Source organism: Bombina bombina, chromosome 10, assembly GCF_027579735.1.
Source record: "Bombina bombina isolate aBomBom1 chromosome 10, aBomBom1.pri, whole genome shotgun sequence".
NCBI lineage: Eukaryota > Metazoa > Chordata > Amphibia > Anura > Bombinatoridae > Bombina > Bombina bombina.
The window spans coordinates 186,481,196-186,500,709 of NC_069508.1; the positions used below are offsets into that span (position 1 = coordinate 186,481,196).

The 19,514-nt window shown below is 37.5% G+C and overlaps 1 protein-coding gene across 5 annotated transcripts in view; it reads right to left on the reverse strand.

Annotated features, from left to right (window-relative positions):
- Positions 1 to 19,514, reverse strand: part of ST3GAL3 (ST3 beta-galactoside alpha-2,3-sialyltransferase 3) — an 864,582-nt gene that overhangs the window by 590,756 nt on the left and 254,312 nt on the right. For all 5 annotated transcript variants that reach the window (XM_053693591.1, XM_053693588.1, XM_053693592.1 and 2 more), the window contains one exon: positions 6,054 to 6,197. In XM_053693591.1, coding sequence (XP_053549566.1) covers positions 6,054 to 6,197 — 144 coding nt within the window. The remainder of the gene's footprint in view (positions 1 to 6,053; positions 6,198 to 19,514) is intronic.

Consider the following 19,514-nt stretch of genomic DNA (forward strand, 5'->3'; position numbering starts at 1 on the left):
GATTGGCCGCTAATCTGCAGGGGGTGGAGTTGCACCAGCAGCTCACAAGAGCTGCTGGGGCAATGCTGAATACGGAGAGCGTATTGCTCTCCGCATTCAGCGAGGTCTGTCGGACCTGATCCGCACTGTCGGATCAGGTCTGACAGACCTTTGTTAAATAGGGGCCTCAGACAGAGCATGCAATTTTAAACAACTTTCCAATTTACTGCTATTATCAAATTTGTTTCATTCTCTTGGTAACCTTTGTTGGAGGAGCAGCAATTCACTACTGGGAGCTAGCTGAACACATCTGGAGAACCAATGACAAAAGGCATACATCTTTTATTTTATTTTTCAAATGTTGCTTATTTACAGTGTGCAGACATATATAGCTCATAGTTTTAGATTTTATCACAGAAATTCATTTTTACAATCATAAGTTTTGAATATGATAAAAATACTGCATATTATCTATGTCAATTTTAAGAGAGACCTGGAACCTAACACGCTGCTTTTCTGTTAACTTGCATTATATAAATAGGTTTATTTTACAAATAATATGCAACAGATCCCCATCATAAACTGAGGGCAACATGTATGCGCTTATTTGTTTGTTATTTTTAAAGAATATAAAACCCAACATTTTTCTTTTGATATTTCAGATACAGAATGCATTTTAAACAACTTTCCAATTTACTTCTAAATTCAAAATTTGCTTAATTCTCTTGATATAATTTGTTGAACAACAATGCGCAACTGGGAGCAGGATGAACACATTGGACTCCATTATTCATAAATTGAGCGGACTGTTGCCTTTAACATTGCTTGTGCAATACCGCCCCCTGCTAGCTAGTGGCCAATCAGCCGCAAGCAGGGGCTGTTAATCATCCAATCGGATTGGATTGGGATGATTATAATCCGCTACCTTTTAGGAGGTGGACAGGTTAAGCAACAGCAGTCTTAAAGACCACTACTACTTCTACTGCTACAGCTGAATCCAGGGGGCCCATTGGGACACCAACACAACAAAACAAATTCGATAACAGAAATATATTAGGAAGTTAAATGCTCTATCTAATCATGAAAGTTTCATTTTGACTTTACTGTCCCTTTAACAACAAACTGTAATCCTTTTATCAAATTTTATTTAGAGGAGAACATGAGAAAAGAATTGCAGATTGGTACAGTGAAGTGTGTGGTTAGTAATGAAGGGGTAGAGAATCTTGGTAACCACTGGTCCAGATTACAGCATTACTTTTATAAATGTATCTTCATAGATCTGCTCATATTCCTCATGCTGTTATAGCTACAACCCCGGCACTCAGCAATATTAATATAAAGGCAGATATCATACAACTTGTATTGATTGCTCTGAATACATCATGCATAACTAATACAATCTAAATATCATTTGTTTTAAATAATATTTTATTCAGTTGTCAAATAGGGTAAAGAAAAATTAGTTGTTTTTTTTATTAATGATGGAAATAAAAGATTTTGTGTTTAATGTATAAGTAGATTTTAGGGCGAATGTAAAGTCAGACTGTCTATGAGAGGTAGAAATACACACACTGTACAATCCAAGCTATGCATTTTATGTTTCTTTCATTTTCATTTGCAACAAGGGATCTTACAACGTTGTTTAACACAGATTGATTGTAAGAAAACATCAACAGCTAATAACAGAAGGTGATAAAACAAATATAAGAAGAAGATTATAATATTATTAGATGTAGAATAATAATCTTTAAAGGGACATTATAATCTAATTTTTTTTTGCATAAATGTTTTGTAGATGATCTATTTATATAGCCCATAAAGTTTTTTTTAAAAATAAATGTATAGTTTTGCTTATTTTTAAATAACATTGCTCTGATTTTCAGACTCCTAACCAAGCCCCAAAGTTTTATGTGAATACTGTCAGCTACCTTCCCCAGCTTGCTCCTGTTTGTGTAAAGGGTCTTTTCATATGCAAAAGAAGGGGGAGGGGGGGAGTGTCTTATTTGCCACTTGCAGTGGGCTTTCCAGCTACCTTTTCAACAGAGCTAAACTGACAGCTTCTAAGTAAGTTTTTAAACAGTTTTATACTGGATTTTTATATCAGTATCTGTGCATCTTATTCTTTATTGTAGTGTCTTTTACATGCAGTTATATGAAAATGAGCGTATACTGTCCCTTTAAGTTACAGCTACAAAAATATTGGCTTTTATTAAACCGATGAAATTATGGCTTCAGTGCAAACTTCAGATTATTTTTTTGTGGCTGACCTTACTTTACATATTTTAAATAAGTAAACTGTCCATACTGCACTTATTTATCTCAACTTGCGGGAGAGGGAGAAAACAAAATAATAATAATTTTTCTCTCCCTGTCATGAGCCAGAACAGTATCTCTATATTCATAACACTGGGCTTCTCAGCGGTGCCTCCACCAGAGGGTGCTTAGATCATTTCTTGTTTATAGTTCTCGTTTACCTCTATATATTTGTATGTATTGCCTTCCATATCACAATGAAGGCCTCCTATTCCTAACACTTACCAGGTACACTTTTTAACTGGCCAATCATATTGTGTACAAAATGCCCATACAGATTGTGTAAGAGAAGCTTTTACACAGTACAAATTCATGTCCTTTTTACAAGGCTTAGTGCCAATCATTGTGTTATATGCATTAGAAATTGCTTATTTAGGTTTATTCTTGCAATTGAAATGACTGCCTTTGCTCAGTGAAACTGTTACCTACAATGAAAATGTCGGCGCCTGATTAATGTCCTTTGTGTATAAACAGAGAGAGATAAGATAAGGAGGTCTGCTCTATCTGCCTCCTGTCAGGTGCAGTGTCTTGCTCGTGCAATCCTGCAGCCATCAGCCCTACAGTGAAAGGTGCATTTCCTGTTATTTCTAATATCTTTTATTTTTGTTCTCTCTTGTGCATGACAACTTCCTCTCAACTCCTATGTCCCTTTATAAGCTGGGCTGTCATTAAAGGGACACAAAACCCCACTTTTTTTTCATGATTCAGATAGAGCAATGCATTTTTTTAAAACAACTTTTTAATTTACTTCTATTATCACATTTTCTTCATTCTTTTGGTGTTTTTTGTTGAAAAGCAAAGACGTAAGCTTAGGAGCGTGCACTAAAGGGCATCAGTTCTGCATGAATGTTATGCATTTGCAAGAGCACTAGATGGCAGCACTAGTTCCACCTATCTAGGTATCTCTTCAACAAAGAACATCACAGGAATGAAGCACATTTGATGATAGAAGTAAACTGGAAACTTTTTTTTAAATTGTTTGCTCTGTCTGAGTCACAAAATAATTTTTTTGGGTTTCATATCCCTTTAATCAAGTTGCAATGTAATGCAGTTTTTTTCTACGAGATATTAGTTTTATTGAATCTAGGACAAACTGTCACAAGCAAATCTGACAATGGAGGGGTTAAACGTCTCACCATTCGCTATATTAGGCAGTCGATTTATCTCACAAGAGAACCTGCACGCCGTATTTAACAAGCAGCGGTCATCAGACTACTGGTCGCCTAATCTTTTACCACCTCTAAAGTGGCGAAATTCAATCTCCGCTGTCTAGTCCGACCGAGGAGATTGACAGCTCCTGCCCGCACGTGATTGGCTGTGTGCGCGCAGGGGCCGGGATTGCACACAAACCCAAAATAGTGCTCGTATGCAATGCTGAATTCCGCCAAAGGAATTCAGCCGCCATATGTGCGCCTCTGTCCGCCTCAGCTTGATAAATCGCCCCCTAAGGTACAGTATATGCTGTATTATGAGGATTACCTAGCACTGCTCCTCTACTCAGCTCTGAGCCCTTTCTGTTAGTTTGTTATTGGTCAGAGGAGCCAAACCTTTTTAATGTGACCCTAAAAGTGCAATAATCTTATAAAATAATGTGACATTACTCTTTATTATTATACACACATAAATAAGGCTTAAAGGGACATGAAGCTTAGTTATAATTAAACTTCCACGATTCAGGTACATCATGCAATGTACTTCTTTGTTGAAAAGCATTCCTAGGTAGGCTGAAGAGCAGCATTACTGGGAGCTAGTAGGCCTTTGGTGGCTACAAACATATGCCTTTTGTAATTGGCTCAGTATATGTGTTAAGCAAGCTGCCAGTATTACATTGCTGCTTTGGAGCTATCTTTAAATATGAGTTTAACCTTTTTCAGGAGTTAAACACAAAGTGATAGACAAACAATAGTTGACTAATAAAATGCTCTAGAGCACATTGCCTTTAATTGCTGATATATAACAGATTCTTATGAAAACGTGTTTATTAAGCACCACAAAAGCACCCAATATAACCAAGCGGTAGCCGGAGACGGAAATGCCAGTGCATTAGGTTTGAGCGCACCTTGTGGCTTTATGCCATAGGTCTGAAGTCCCAATACAAGATCGATGTTTCTCAAACTTTAGCCAATACCCCAATAAGTATAACACTGTTACCCCTTACAGTGTTAGTGATTTAGAAAATATTTAAGAGTAAGAAATATTTTATTGTTTTCAGTAACTAGTTTTAACATCAACTAACTGTAAAGGTAAGGTAGCAAACATATAGGGGCCGATTTACTATGAACCGAATGGAGCCAACTCGCCCTGTTTCAGCGCGAGCCTTTAGGCTCGCCGGAAACAGGAGTTAAGAAGTAGCGGTCTTAAGACCGCTGCTCCTTAACTGGATCCGCCACCTCTGAGCAGTGTACAGCAATCAACCCAATCAAATTTGATCAGGTTGATTGAAACCCCTTGCTAGCGGCTGATTGGCTGCGAATCTGCAGGGGGCGGCATTGCACAAGCAGTTCACTAGAACTGTAGTAAAATTTGCCAGACTTCAGCACTGAGACACAGGGGTAGATTTAACAAATGTCGAGCAGACATGATTCGCTGTAGCGAATCATGTCTGCTCGCCATCGCTAAATGCCGACAGCATACACTGTCGGCATTTAACATTGCACAAGCATTTCTAGTGAAATGCTTGTGTAATGCTGCCCCCTGCTCATCGGATCGGGATGATTTCAGTCCGCCACCTAAAAGGTGGCAGAGAAGTTAAGGAGCAGCAGTCTTATAACCTCTGCTTCTTAACTTTTTCAGGATGGACGTAGAATGCAGCATCCGCAACATAATAAATCTACCCCACAGAGTGCACTAATGCTGTAAACAGACCTGCACTTAACAAAATGGTGCCAGTCGCCTTTTTCGCAATCTCACGATGACTACAGTACCGTTTCAAAATCTTTGGAGGTTGAACTTCAGCTCCATATTAGCGCTGTATTAGTGAAGTGCTGTAAAGTGAAGCGCTGTAAAGCGAGGTAATCCTGTATATACAATCTGTTAATTTCAGTGTATCTGCCTTGCTTTACTCCAGTCCGCTTTTCTCTGACATCTTTTTTTGCAAGTTAATTTGGCTTCTTTTGTGGGCATATTACAGATTATCTGATACATTTTCAGCCAGGACCATATGCTGTATTATTCTATTATGTTGCTTTTTTGGCACATTTTACCTAGCACAGTTCACTATGGCAAATCTGTCACACCATCTATTATATACTAACTGAACTAATCATATCTTACTGTTGATTTTTTAGAAAACATTAAAAGGGAACATCCTTGAGGACCTGCGGTTTGAATACCTGAGGTTACTTGTCCCTCACATTAAAAAAAACAGATGTTAGACTGTACATTGCAAATACCTCTATTGTACTTTTATTAATATTATATATGAGCAGAAATATAGTCTAATTGTATTTAAACCAAACAAAGTCTAACTATAAAGAGTACAGAGCAGCAACACTTGTTTTGGACATTCTGTTTTTTACTATATGCATTGGACTTGCAGTTCCTGGTACTTGAGTGTTGGGTAATAGCAAATCCACAGGTAGTTACGTCACTTTATTTAAAAAGAGTATTTATTTTTGTGTGAAGTGTTATGAAAGCAGAACAACACAAAACAATACTAAGTCAGGTATAATCTACAGTTAGGAAACGTTACCCCAGTGAAAGGGCTGTAGTAGATTAGAGAAAATGGTGTGGGGGAGTGGGAGAGAAAACAGAAAACTTACGGGAATCTTCCCAACGCAGAAGATGCAGCTTCCAGGCAGAGTAATAGAGAAAGCCCAGCACCAGGAACAGGCAGAGGGCAAGCAAGAGGTTCCTCATGAAAACCAGAATTCCCATCTTCATAGCATACCTGCACTCTACATGGCCTGCAGAAAGAGGGAGATGAGACAGACGTGAGACACATCATAGCGCAAAGGAATACGTAACCCAACAGGAGAATCCCAAGTGTTCAATCACTAATGGTGTATCATGGTATGGGCTGGTGAGGTGGCACCAATGTTCTGAGACAACGGTTTAACATCACTTATCCCTAAACAGCCTATTAATGCCAACAGACTGCCCCAAGTCTGCCCCAAACTGTCCCGCCATGCCCACGCCCCATCAAAATGTTACTGGCATACCTGCATTACTGCTAACTGACCAGCACACATAAAACTCATGAAGCTATTCTAATTGTCACTAGGACAACAAATAAATCTCTATTAATAAATTAATATCAATAAGAAAAACTGCTTTAGTTGTGCCAGTCAGTATCTGTATCTGTAGCTGCATCCATTGTGCTTGTCAGACAGCTGTTTTATTATATACTAAAAGGCCTAGCATCCAAACATTTCAAAGTTGTGTTGCTCCCTTTTCCCGCTCAACTTTGGGAATCATATTGTAAAGAATATCTCTGCACCCATTTAGAGTTTTTCTAAGATGCTGTGCATCCCACCACTTTCCATAGCTTTTTTTTTAATTTGAAATGTAGGCGGGTGATACAGCCAATCAAATTGTGAACCATGGGGCCTATCTATCAAGCTCCGAATTGAGCTTGATGCCCCGTGTTTCTGGCGAGCCTGCAGGCTCGCCAGAAACAGCAGTTATGAAGCAGCGGTCATAAAGGCCGCTGCTCCATAACCTGTCCGCCTGCTCTGAGCAGCCGGACAGACATCGCCGCAATAAAACCCGATCGAGTACGATCGGGTTGATTGACACCCCCCTGCTGGCGGCCGAGTCTGCAGGGGGCGGCGTTGCACCAGCAGCTCTTGTGAGCTGCTGGTGCAATGCTGAATACAGAGAGCGTATTGCTCTCCGTATTCAGCGAGGTCTGGCGGACCTGATCCGCACTGTCAGATCAGGTCCGCAAGACTTTCATAAATAGGGGCCCATGTGTGCGATACACTAATGGGTGCAGTCCTGTTTGGAAAGACAACCTGAAATAAACAGATTCATAAGCATAGTCATTACAATTCTCTGTTCATAGCAGTGTGCAGTTTGCAGCTGGTAACACGCTCCTCTTGGTCTAGTGAGCTATTCGATATGACCGCTACTAAGCTTTGACCAGCGCGCTACACTCAGTTCAACGGTGCAATCAGGCGAGCTGCGATTAGACTTCTAGCCCATGACATGGTTTTGAGAAAAAAACACAGGAGCAAAAAAGAACAGCGATGGCAGTAAGGTAAGTAAACTTTTGGGGGCTTAAATATTAAAAGGGACATGAAACCCAACATTATTTTTTCAGGATTCAGATAGAGCATCAGCATACAATTTTAAACAATTTTCCAATTGACTTCTATTATCTAATTTGATTTGTTCTCTTGGTGTCCTTTGTTGAAAAGAATACCTAGGTAGGCTCAAGGAAAACAAGAGAATGAAGCAAAATTGATAATAAAAGTAAAGGAAAGTTGTTTAAAATTATATACTCCATCTGTATTTTCTTCATTTATTCTCAGATACCGCTAGGTTAACGTTACATAATTCTCCCGATGGTGCAGAATTATGCAACATTAAAGGGACAGTTTATTCAAAAATTGTCTCCCCTTTAATTTGTTCCTATTGATCCACTTTACCTTCTGGAGTGTATTAAATTGTTTACAAGTATTTCCATTACCCTTATATTGGCATTTGAAATAGCATATTTAGCCTGTGGTATCCCCACCTATTCTGAAAGTTGTTGGCCTCAAGGCCAAGCTGTGTTAACACAGCCAGTAGAATAAATTACACTCCCAGTGGGTTATAGAAGAGATAAGGTAATAAAATGTTAATTTTCCATTGTTCTCTCCAAGTATTGGTCTTTGGTTTATGAACAGATATAAGATAAAGAAGCAGGTATATGTACACAATGTAATAAAGTAATGGGATCTGATTATACCTACAGATATAAGATACAGACACATGTATATGTACACAATGTGATAAAGTAATGAGATCTGATTATACCTACAGATATAAGATAAAGACACATGTATATGTACACAATGTGATAAAGTAATGAGATCTGATTATACCTACAGATATAAGATAAAGACACATGTATATGTACACAATGTGATAAAGTAATGATATCTGATAATACCTACAGATATAAGATAAAGACACATGTTTATGTACACAATTTGATAAAGTAATGAGATCTGATTATACCTACAGATATAAGATAAAGACACATGTATATGTACACAATGTGATAAAGTAATGAGATCTGATTATACCTACAGATATAAAATAAAGACACATGTATATGTACATAATGTGATACAGTAATGAGATCTGATTATACCTACAGATATAAGATAAAGACACATGTATATGTACACAATGTGATAAAGTAATGAGATCTGATTATACCTACAGATATAAGATAAAGACACATGTATATGTACACAATGTGATAAAGTAATGAGATCTGATTATACCTACAGATATAAAATAAAGACACATGTATATGTACATAATGTGATACAGTAATGAGATCTGATTATACCTACAGATATAAGATAAAGACACAAGTATATGTACACAATGTGATACAGTAATGAGATCTGATTATACCTACAGATATAAGATAAAGACACATGTATATGTACACAATGTGATAAAGTAATGAGATCTGATTATACCTACAGATATAAGATAAAGACACATGTATATGTACACAATGTGATATAGTAATGAGATCTGATTATACCTACAGATATAAGATACAGACACATGTATATGTACACAATGTGATAAAGTAATGAGATCTGATTATACCTACAGATATAAGATAAAGACACATGTATATGTACACAATGTGATAAAGTAATGAGATCTGATTATACCTACAGATATAAGATACAGACACATGTATATGTACACTGTGTGATACAGTAATGAGATCTGATTATACCTACAGATATAAGATACAGACACATGTATATGTACACAATGTGATAAAGTAATGAGATCTGATTATACCTACAGATATAAGATAAAGACACATGTATATGTACACAATGTGATAAAGTAATGAGATCTGATTATACCTACAGATATAAGATACAGACACATGTATATGTACACTGTGTGATACAGTAATGAGATCTGATTATACCTACAGATATAAGATAAAGACACATGTATATGTACACAATGTGATACAGTAATGAGATCTGATTATACCTACAGATATAAGATACAGACACATGTATATGTACACAATGTGATACAGTAATGAGATCTGATTATACCTACAGATATAAGATACAGACACATGTATATGTACACAATGTGATACAGTAATGAGATCTGATTATGCCTACAGATATACGATACAGACACATGTATATGTACACAATGTTATACAGTAATGAGATCTGATTATACGTACAGATATAAGATAAAGACACATGTATATGTACACAATGTGATACAGTAATGAGATCTGATTATACCTACAGATATAAGATAAAGACACATGTATATGTACACAATGTGATAAAGTAATGAGATCTGATTATACCTACAGATATAAGATACAGACACATGTATATGTACACAATGTGATACAGTAATGAGATCTGATTATACCTACAGATATAAGATACAGACACATGTATATGTACACAATGTGATAAAGTAATGAGATCTGATTATACCTACAGATATAAGATACAGACACATGTATATGTACACAATGTGATAAAGTAATGAGATCTGATTATACCTACAGATATAAGATAAAGACACATGTATATGTACACAATGTGATAAAGTAATGAGATCTGATTATACCTACAGATATAAGATAACAACACATATATATGTACACAATGTGATAAAGTAATGAGATCTGATTATACCTACAGATATAAGATAAAGACACATGTATATGTACACAATGTGATAAAGTAATGAGATCTGATTATACCTACAGATATAAGATAACAACACATATATATGTACACAATGTGATAAAGTAATGAGATCTGATAATACCTACAGATATAAGATAAACACACATGTATAAGTACACAATGTGATAAAGTAATAAGATCTGATTATACCTACAGATATAAGATAAAGACACATGTATATGTACACAATGTGATACAGTAATGAGATCTGATTATACCTACAGATATAAGATACAGACACATGTATATGTACACAATGTGATAAAGTAATGAGATCTGATTATACCTACAGATATAAGATACAGACACAAGTATATGTACACAGTGTGATACAGTAATGAGATCAGATATAAGATAAAGAAGCATATATATGTACACAATGTGATAAAGAAATGAGATCTGATTATACCTACAAGCACAACCCATTTTATTAGGCTGTTGCTTCAAAACACAAAAACAGCTCATTCATATACACAAATAAATCTTAAAAAGAAAATTATCATACATTTTATACTCTGCAGCTGGTAAAAAAAGTAATTGGAAACACATTAAGGGAAAAAATATTTTATAGTATACTGTCCCTTTAACAACTACGTTTACTATCCCTTTAACAGAAAAAGTTTAATGATAAAAAGCTGTCGGCAGGTAAGATATATGCTAGAAACGGGGCAAAAAGGGTTAGCATGAGAAACTGAGTTTTAACAAGATTTATAAAGCTTCAAAGACTTATTGGAAAATCTTTAAAACATGACAAACATACAGAGGGGAACTCTGTGTTAGATCCATTTGTTTGTCATATGTTAAGGATCTAATACTTTTTTTTAAGTTTTATAAATCTTGTAATTTACTCAATCACTTTTATTTTCTTTCTTTTCTCAGTATTGCAGTTTCAGTAATGAGATCTGATTATACCTACAGATATAAGATAAAGACACATGTATATGTACACAATGTGATAAAGTAATGAGATCTGATTATACCTACAGATATAAAATAAAGACACATGTATATGTACATAATGTGATACAGTAATGAGATCTGATTATACCTACAGATATAAGATAAAGACACAAGTATATGTACACAATGTGATACAGTAATGAGATCTGATTATACCTACAGATATAAGATAAAGACACATGTATATGTACACAATGTGATAAAGTAATGAGATCTGATTATACCTACAGATATAAGATAAAGACACATGTATATGTACACAATGTGATATAGTAATGAGATCTGATTATACCTACAGATATAAGATAAAGACACATGTATATGTACACAATGTGATAAAGTAATGAGATCTGATTATACCTACAGATATAAGATACAGACACATGTATATGTACACAATGTGATAAAGTAATGAGATCTGATTATACCTACAGATATAAGATAAAGACACATGTATATGTACACAATGTGATAAAGTAATGAGATCTGATTATACCTACAGATATAAGATACAGACACATGTATATGTACACTGTGTGATACAGTAATGAGATCTGATTATACCTACAGATATAAGATACAGACACATGTATATGTACACAATGTGATAAAGTAATGAGATCTGATTATACCTACAGATATAAGATAAAGACACATGTATATGTACACAATGTGATAAAGTAATGAGATCTGATTATACCTACAGATATAAGATACAGACACATGTATATGTACACTGTGTGATACAGTAATGAGATCTGATTATACCTACAGATATAAGATAAAGACACATGTATATGTACACAATGTGATACAGTAATGAGATCTGATTATACCTACAGATATAAGATACAGACACATGTATATGTACACAATGTGATACAGTAATGAGATCTGATTATACCTACAGATATAAGATACAGACACATGTATATGTACACAATGTGATACAGTAATGAGATCTGATTATGCCTACAGATATACGATACAGACACATGTATATGTACACAATGTTATACAGTAATGAGATCTGATTATACGTACAGATATAAGATAAAGACACATGTATATGTACACAATGTGATACAGTAATGAGATCTGATTATACCTACAGATATAAGATAAAGACACATGTATATGTACACAATGTGATAAAGTAATGAGATCTGATTATACCTACAGATATAAGATACAGACACATGTATATGTACACAATGTGATACAGTAATGAGATCTGATTATACCTACAGATATAAGATACAGACACATGTATATGTACACAATGTGATAAAGTAATGAGATCTGATTATACCTACAGATATAAGATACAGACACATGTATATGTACACAATGTGATAAAGTAATGAGATCTGATTATACCTACAGATATAAGATAAAGACACATGTATATGTACACAATGTGATAAAGTAATGAGATCTGATTATACCTACAGATATAAGATAACAACACATATATATGTACACAATGTGATAAAGTAATGAGATCTGATAATACCTACAGATATAAGATAAACACACATGTATAAGTACACAATGTGATAAAGTAATAAGATCTGATTATACCTACAGATATAAGATAAAGACACATGTATATGTACACAATGTGATACAGTAATGAGATCTGATTATACCTACAGATATAAGATACAGACACATGTATATGTACACAATGTGATAAAGTAATGAGATCTGATTATACCTACAGATATAAGATACAGACACAAGTATATGTACACAGAGTGATACAGTAATGAGATCTGATTATACCTACAGATATAAGATAAAGAAGCATATATATGTACACAATGTGATAAAGAAATGAGATCTGATTATACCTACAAGCTCAACCCATTTTATTAGGCTGTTGCTTCAAAACACAAAAAACAGAATTTATGTTTACCTGATAAATTACTTTCTCCAACGGTGTGTCCGGTCCACGGCGTCATCCTTACTTGTGGGATATTCTCTTCCCCAACAGGAAATGGCAAAGAGCCCAGCAAAGCTGGTCACATGATCCCTCCTAGGCTCCGCCTACCCCAGTCATTCGACCGACGTTAAGGAGGAATATTTGCATAGGAGAAACCATATGTTACCGTGGTGACTGTAGTTAAAGAAAATAAATTATCAGACCTGATTAAAAAAACCAGGGCGGGCCGTGGACCGGACACACCGTTGGAGAAAGTAATTTATCAGGTAAACATAAATTCTGTTTTCTCCAACATAGGTGTGTCCGGTCCACGGCGTCATCCTTACTTGTGGGAACCAATACCAAAGCTTTAGGACACGGATGAAGGGAGGGAGCAAATCAGGTCACCTAAATGGAAGGCACCACGGCTTGCAAAACCTTTCTCCCAAAAATAGCCTCAGAAGAAGCAAAAGTATCAAATTTGTAAAATTTAGAAAAAGTGTGCAGTGAAGACCAAGTCGCTGCCTTACATATCTGATCAACAGAAGCCTCGTTCTTGAAGGCCCATGTGGAAGCCACAGCCCTAGTGGAGTGAGCTGTGATTCTTTCAGGAGGCTGCCGTCCGGCAGTCTCATAAGCCAATCGGATAATGCTTTTAATCCAGAAGGAGAGAGAGGTAGAAGTTGCTTTTTGACCTCTCCGTTTACCAGAATAAACAACAAACAAAGACAAAGTTTGTCTGAAATCCTTAGTAGCTGCTAAGTAAAATTTGAGAGCACGAACTACATCCAAGTTGTGCAACAAACGTTCCTTCTTTGAAACTGGATTAGGACACAAAGAAGGCACAACTATCTCCTGGTTAATGTTTTTGTTAGAAACAACTTTTGGAAGAAAACCAGGTTTAGTACGCAAAACCACCTTATCTGCATGGAACACCAGATAAGGAGAAGAACACTGCAGAGCAGATAATTCTGAAACTCTTCTAGCAGAAGAAATTGCAACCAAAAACAAAACTTTCCAAGATAATAACTTAATATCAACGGAATGTAAGGGTTCAAACGGAACCCCCTGAAGAACTGAAAGAACTAGGTTGAGACTCCAAGGAGGAGTCAAAATTTTGTAAACAGGCTTGATTCTAACCAGAGCCTGAACAAAGGCTAGAACATCTGGCACAGCTGCCAGCTTTTTGTGAAGTAACACAGACAAGGCAGAAATCTGTCCCATCAAGGAACTTGCAGATAATCCTTTTTCCAATCCTTCTCGAAGGAAGGATAGACTCTTAGGAATCTTAACCTTGTCCCAAGGGAATCCTGCAGATTCACACCAACAGATATACCAAATTATGTGGTAATTTTTCTGGTTACAGGCTTTCAGGCCTGAACAAGAGTATTAATAACAGAATCTGAGAACCCTCGCTTTGATAAGATCAAGCGTTCAATCTCCAAGCAGTCAGCTGGAGTGGGTCGAACGGACCTAGAACAAGAAGGTCTCGTCTCAAAGGTAGCTTCCATGGTGAAGCCGATGATATATTCACCAGATCTGCATACCAAGTCCTGCGTGGCCACGCAGGAGCTATCAAAATCACCGACGCCCTCTCCTGATTGATCCTGGCTACCAGCCTGGGGATGAGAGGAAACGGCGGGAACACATAAGCTAGTTTGAAGGTCCAAGGTGCTACTAGTGCATCCACTAGAGCCGCCTTGGGATCCCTGGATCTGTACCCGTAGTAAGGAACTCTGAAGTTCTGACGAGAGGCCATCAGATCCATGTCTGGAATGCCCCACGGTTGAGTGACTTGGGCAAAGATTTCCGGATGGAGTTCCCACTCCCCCGGATGCAATGTCTGACGACTCAGAAAATCCGCTTCCCAATTTTCCACTCCTGGGATGTGGATAGCAGACAGGTGGCAGGAGTGAGACTCCGCCCATAGAATGATTTTGGTCACTTCTTCCATCGCTAGGGAACTCCTTGTTCCCCCCTGATGGTTGATGTATGAACTTGGCCCTCGCTAGCTGAGGCCAAGCTTTGAGAGCATTGAATATCGCTCTCAGTTCCAGAATATTTATCGGTAGAAGAGATTCTACCCGAGACCAAAGACCCTGAGCTTTCCGGGATCCCCAGACCGCGCCCCAGCCCATCAGACTGGCGTCGGTCGTGACAATGACCCACTCTGGTCTGCGGAAGGTCATCCCTTGTGACAGGTTGTCCAGGGACAGCCACCAACGGAATGAGTCTCTGATCCTCTGATTTACTTGTATCTTCGGAGACAAGTCTGAATAGTCCCCATTGCACTGACTGAGCATGAACAGTTGTAATGGTCTTAGATGAATGCGCACAAAAGGAACTATGTCCATTGCCGCTACCATCAAACCTATCACTTCCATGCACTGCGCTATGGAAGGAAGAGGAACGGAATGAAGTATCCGACAAGAGTCTAGAAGTTTTGTTTTTCTGGCTTCTGTCAGAAAAATCCTCATTTCTAAGGAGTCTATTATAGTTCCCAAGAAGGGAACCCTCGTTGACGGAGATAGAGAACTCTTTTCCACGTTCACTATCCATCCGTGAGATCTGAGAAAGGCCAGGACAATGTCCGTGTGAGCCTTTACTTGAGGAAGGGACGACGCTCGAATCAGAATGTCGTCCAAGTAAGGTACTACAGCAATGCCCCTTGGTCTTAGCACCGCCAGAAGGGACCCTAGTACCTATGAGAAAATCCTAGGAGCAGTGGCTAATCCGAAAGAAAACGCCACGAACTGGAAATGCTTGTCCAGGAATGCAAACCTTAGGAACCGATGATGTTCCTTGTGGATAGGAATATGTAGATACGCATCCTTAAAATCCACCTTGGTCATGAATTGACCTTCCTGGATGGAAGGAAGAAGTGTTCGAATGGTTTCCATCTTGAACGATGGAACCTTGAGAAACTTGTTCAAGATCTTGAGATCTAAGATTGGTCTGAACGTTCCCTCTTTTTTGGGAACTATGAACAGAATGGAGTAGAACCCCATCCCTTGTTCTCCTAATGGAACAGGATGAATCACTCCCATTTTTAGCAGGTCTTCTACCCAATGTAAGAATGCCTGTCTTCTTATGTGGTCTGAAGACAACTGAGACCTGTGGAACCTCCCCCTTGGAGGAAGCCCCTTGAACTCCAGAGAATAACCTTGGGAGACTATTTCTAGCGCCCAAGGTTCCAGAACATCTCTTGCCCCAGCCTGAGCGAAGAGAGAGAGTCTACCCCCCACCAGATCCGGTCCCGGATCGGGGGCCCGCATTTCATGCTGTCTTGGTAGCAGTGGCAGGTTTCCTGGCCTGCTTTCCTTTGTTCCAGCCTTGCATAGGTCTCCAGGCTGGATTGGCTTGAGAAGTATTACCTTCCTGCTTAGAGGACGTAGCCCTTGGGGCTGATCCGTTTCTGCGAAAGGGACGAAACTTAGGTTTATTTTTGGTCTTGAAAAGACCTATCCTGAGGAAGGGCGTGGCCCTTGCCCCCAGTGATATCAGAGATAATCTCTTTCAAGTCAGGGCCAAAGAGTGTTTTCCCCTTGAAAGGAATGTCAAGCAATTTGTTCTTGGAAGACGCATCCGCTGCCCAAGATTTTAACCAAAGCGCTCTGCGCCACAATAGCAAACCCAGAATTTTTTCGCCGCTAACCTAGCCAATTGCAAGGTGGCGTCTAGGGTGAAAGAATTAGCCAATTTAAGAGCACGAATTCTGTCCATAATCTCCTCATAAGAAGAAGAATTACTAATAATCGCCTTTCCTAGCTCATCAAACTAGAAACACGCGGCTGCAGTGACAGGGACAATGCATGCAATTGGTTGTAGAAGGGAACCTTGCTGAACAAACATCTTTTAGCAGACCTTCTAATTTTTTATCCATAGGATCTTGGAAAGCACAACTATCTTCTATGGGTATAGTGGCGCGCTTGTGTAGAGTAGAAACCGCCCCCTCGACCTTGGGGACTGTCTGCCATCAGTCCTTTCTGGGGTCGACTATAAGAAAACAATTTTATAAATATGGGGGGAGGTACTAAAGGTATACCGGGCCTGTCCCATTCTTTACTAACAATGTACGCCACCCGCTTGGATATAGGAAAAGCTTCGGGGGGCCCCGGGGCCTCTAAGAACTTTTCCATTTTACATAGTGGTTCTGGAATGACCAGATAATCACAATCATCCAAATTGGATAACACCTCCTTAAGCAGAGCGCGGAGATGTTCCAACTTAAATTTAAAAGTAATCACATCAGGTTCAGCTTGTTGAGAAATGTTTCCTGAATCTGAAATTTCTCCCTCAGACAAAACCTCCCTGGCCCCCTCAGACTGGTGTAGGGGCCCTTCAGAAACCATATCATCAGCGTTCTCATGCTCTACAGAATTTTCTAAAACAGAGCAGTCGCGCTTTCGCTGATAAGTGGGCATATTGGCTAAAATGTTTTTGATAGAATTATCCATTACAGCCGTTAAATGTTGCATAGTAAGGAGTATTGGCGCACTAGATGTACTAGGGGCCTCCTGTATGGGCAAGACTGGTGTAGACGAAGGAGGGGATGATGCAGTACCATGCTTACTCCCCTCACTTGAGGAATCATCTTGGGCATCATTTTTACTAAATTTTTTTTTTTTTTTTTTTTTTTTTTTTTATGACATAAAATACATATAGTTAAATGAGAAGGAACCTTGGTTTCCCCACAGTCAGAACACAATCTATCTGGTAGTTCAGACATGTTAAACACTAAAAAACTCTAAGCCATCTCCGTGGAGATGTTGCCTGTACAACGGCAAAGAGAATGACTGGGGTAGGCGGAGCCTAGGAGGGATCATGTGACCAGCTTTGCTGGGCTCTTTGCCATTTCCTGTTGGGGAAGAGAATATCCCACAAGTAAGGATGACGCCGTGGACCGGACACACCTATGTTGGAGAAACAGCTCATTCATATACACAAATAAATCTTAAAAAGAAAATTATCATACATTTTATACTCTGCAGCTGGTAAAAAAAGTAATTGGAAACACATTAAGGGAAAAAATATTTTATAGTATACTGTCCCTTTAACAACTACGTTTACTATCCCTTTAACAGAAAAAGTTTAATGATAAAAAGCTGTCGGCAGGTAAGATATATGCTAGAAACGGGGCAAAAAGGGTTAGCATGAGAAACTGAGTTTTAACAAGATTTATAAAGCTTCAAAGACTTATTGGAAAATCTTTAAAACATGACAAACATACAGAGGGGAACTCTGTGTTAGATCCATTTGTTTGTCATATGTTAAGGATCTAATACTTTTTTTTAAGTTTTATAAATCTTGTAATTTACTCAATCACTTTTATTTTCTTTCTTTTCTCAGTATTGCAGTTTCAGTAATGAGATCTGATTATACCTACAGATATAAGATAAAGACACATGTATATGTACACAATGTGATAAAGTAATGAGATCTGATTATACCTACAGATATAAAATAAAGACACATGTATATGTACATAATGTGATACAGTAATGAGATCTGATTATACCTACAGATATAAGATAAAGACACAAGTATATGTACACAATGTGATACAGTAATGAGATCTGATTATACCTACAGATATAAGATAAAGACACATGTATATGTACACAATGTGATAAAGTAATGAGATCTGATTATACCTACAGATATAAGATAAAGACACATGTATATGTACACAATGTGATATAGTAATGAGATCTGATTATACCTACAGATATAAGATAAAGACACATGTATATGTACACAATGTGATAAAGTAATGAGATCTGATTATACCTACAGATATAAGATACAGACACATGTATATGTACACAATGTGATAAAGTAATGAGATCTGATTATACCTACAGATATAAGATAAAGACACATGTATATGTACACAATGTGATAAAGTAATGAGATCTGATTATACCTACAGATATAAGATACAGACACATGTATATGTACACTGTGTGATACAGTAATGAGATCTGATTATACCTACAGATATAAGATACAGACACATGTATATGTACACAATGTGATAAAGTAATGAGATCTGATTATACCTACAGATATAAGATAAAGACACATGTATATGTACACAATGTGATAAAGTAATGAGATCTGATTATACCTACAGATATAAGATACAGACACATGTATATGTACACTGTGTGATACAGTAATGAGATCTGATTATACCTACAGATATAAGATAAAGACACATGTATATGTACACAATGTGATACAGTAATGAGATCTGATTATACCTACAGATATAAGATACAGACACATGTATATGTACACAATGTGATACAGTAATGAGATCTGATTATACCTACAGATATAAGATACAGACACATGTATATGTACACAATGTGATACAGTAATGAGATCTGATTATGCCTACAGATATACGA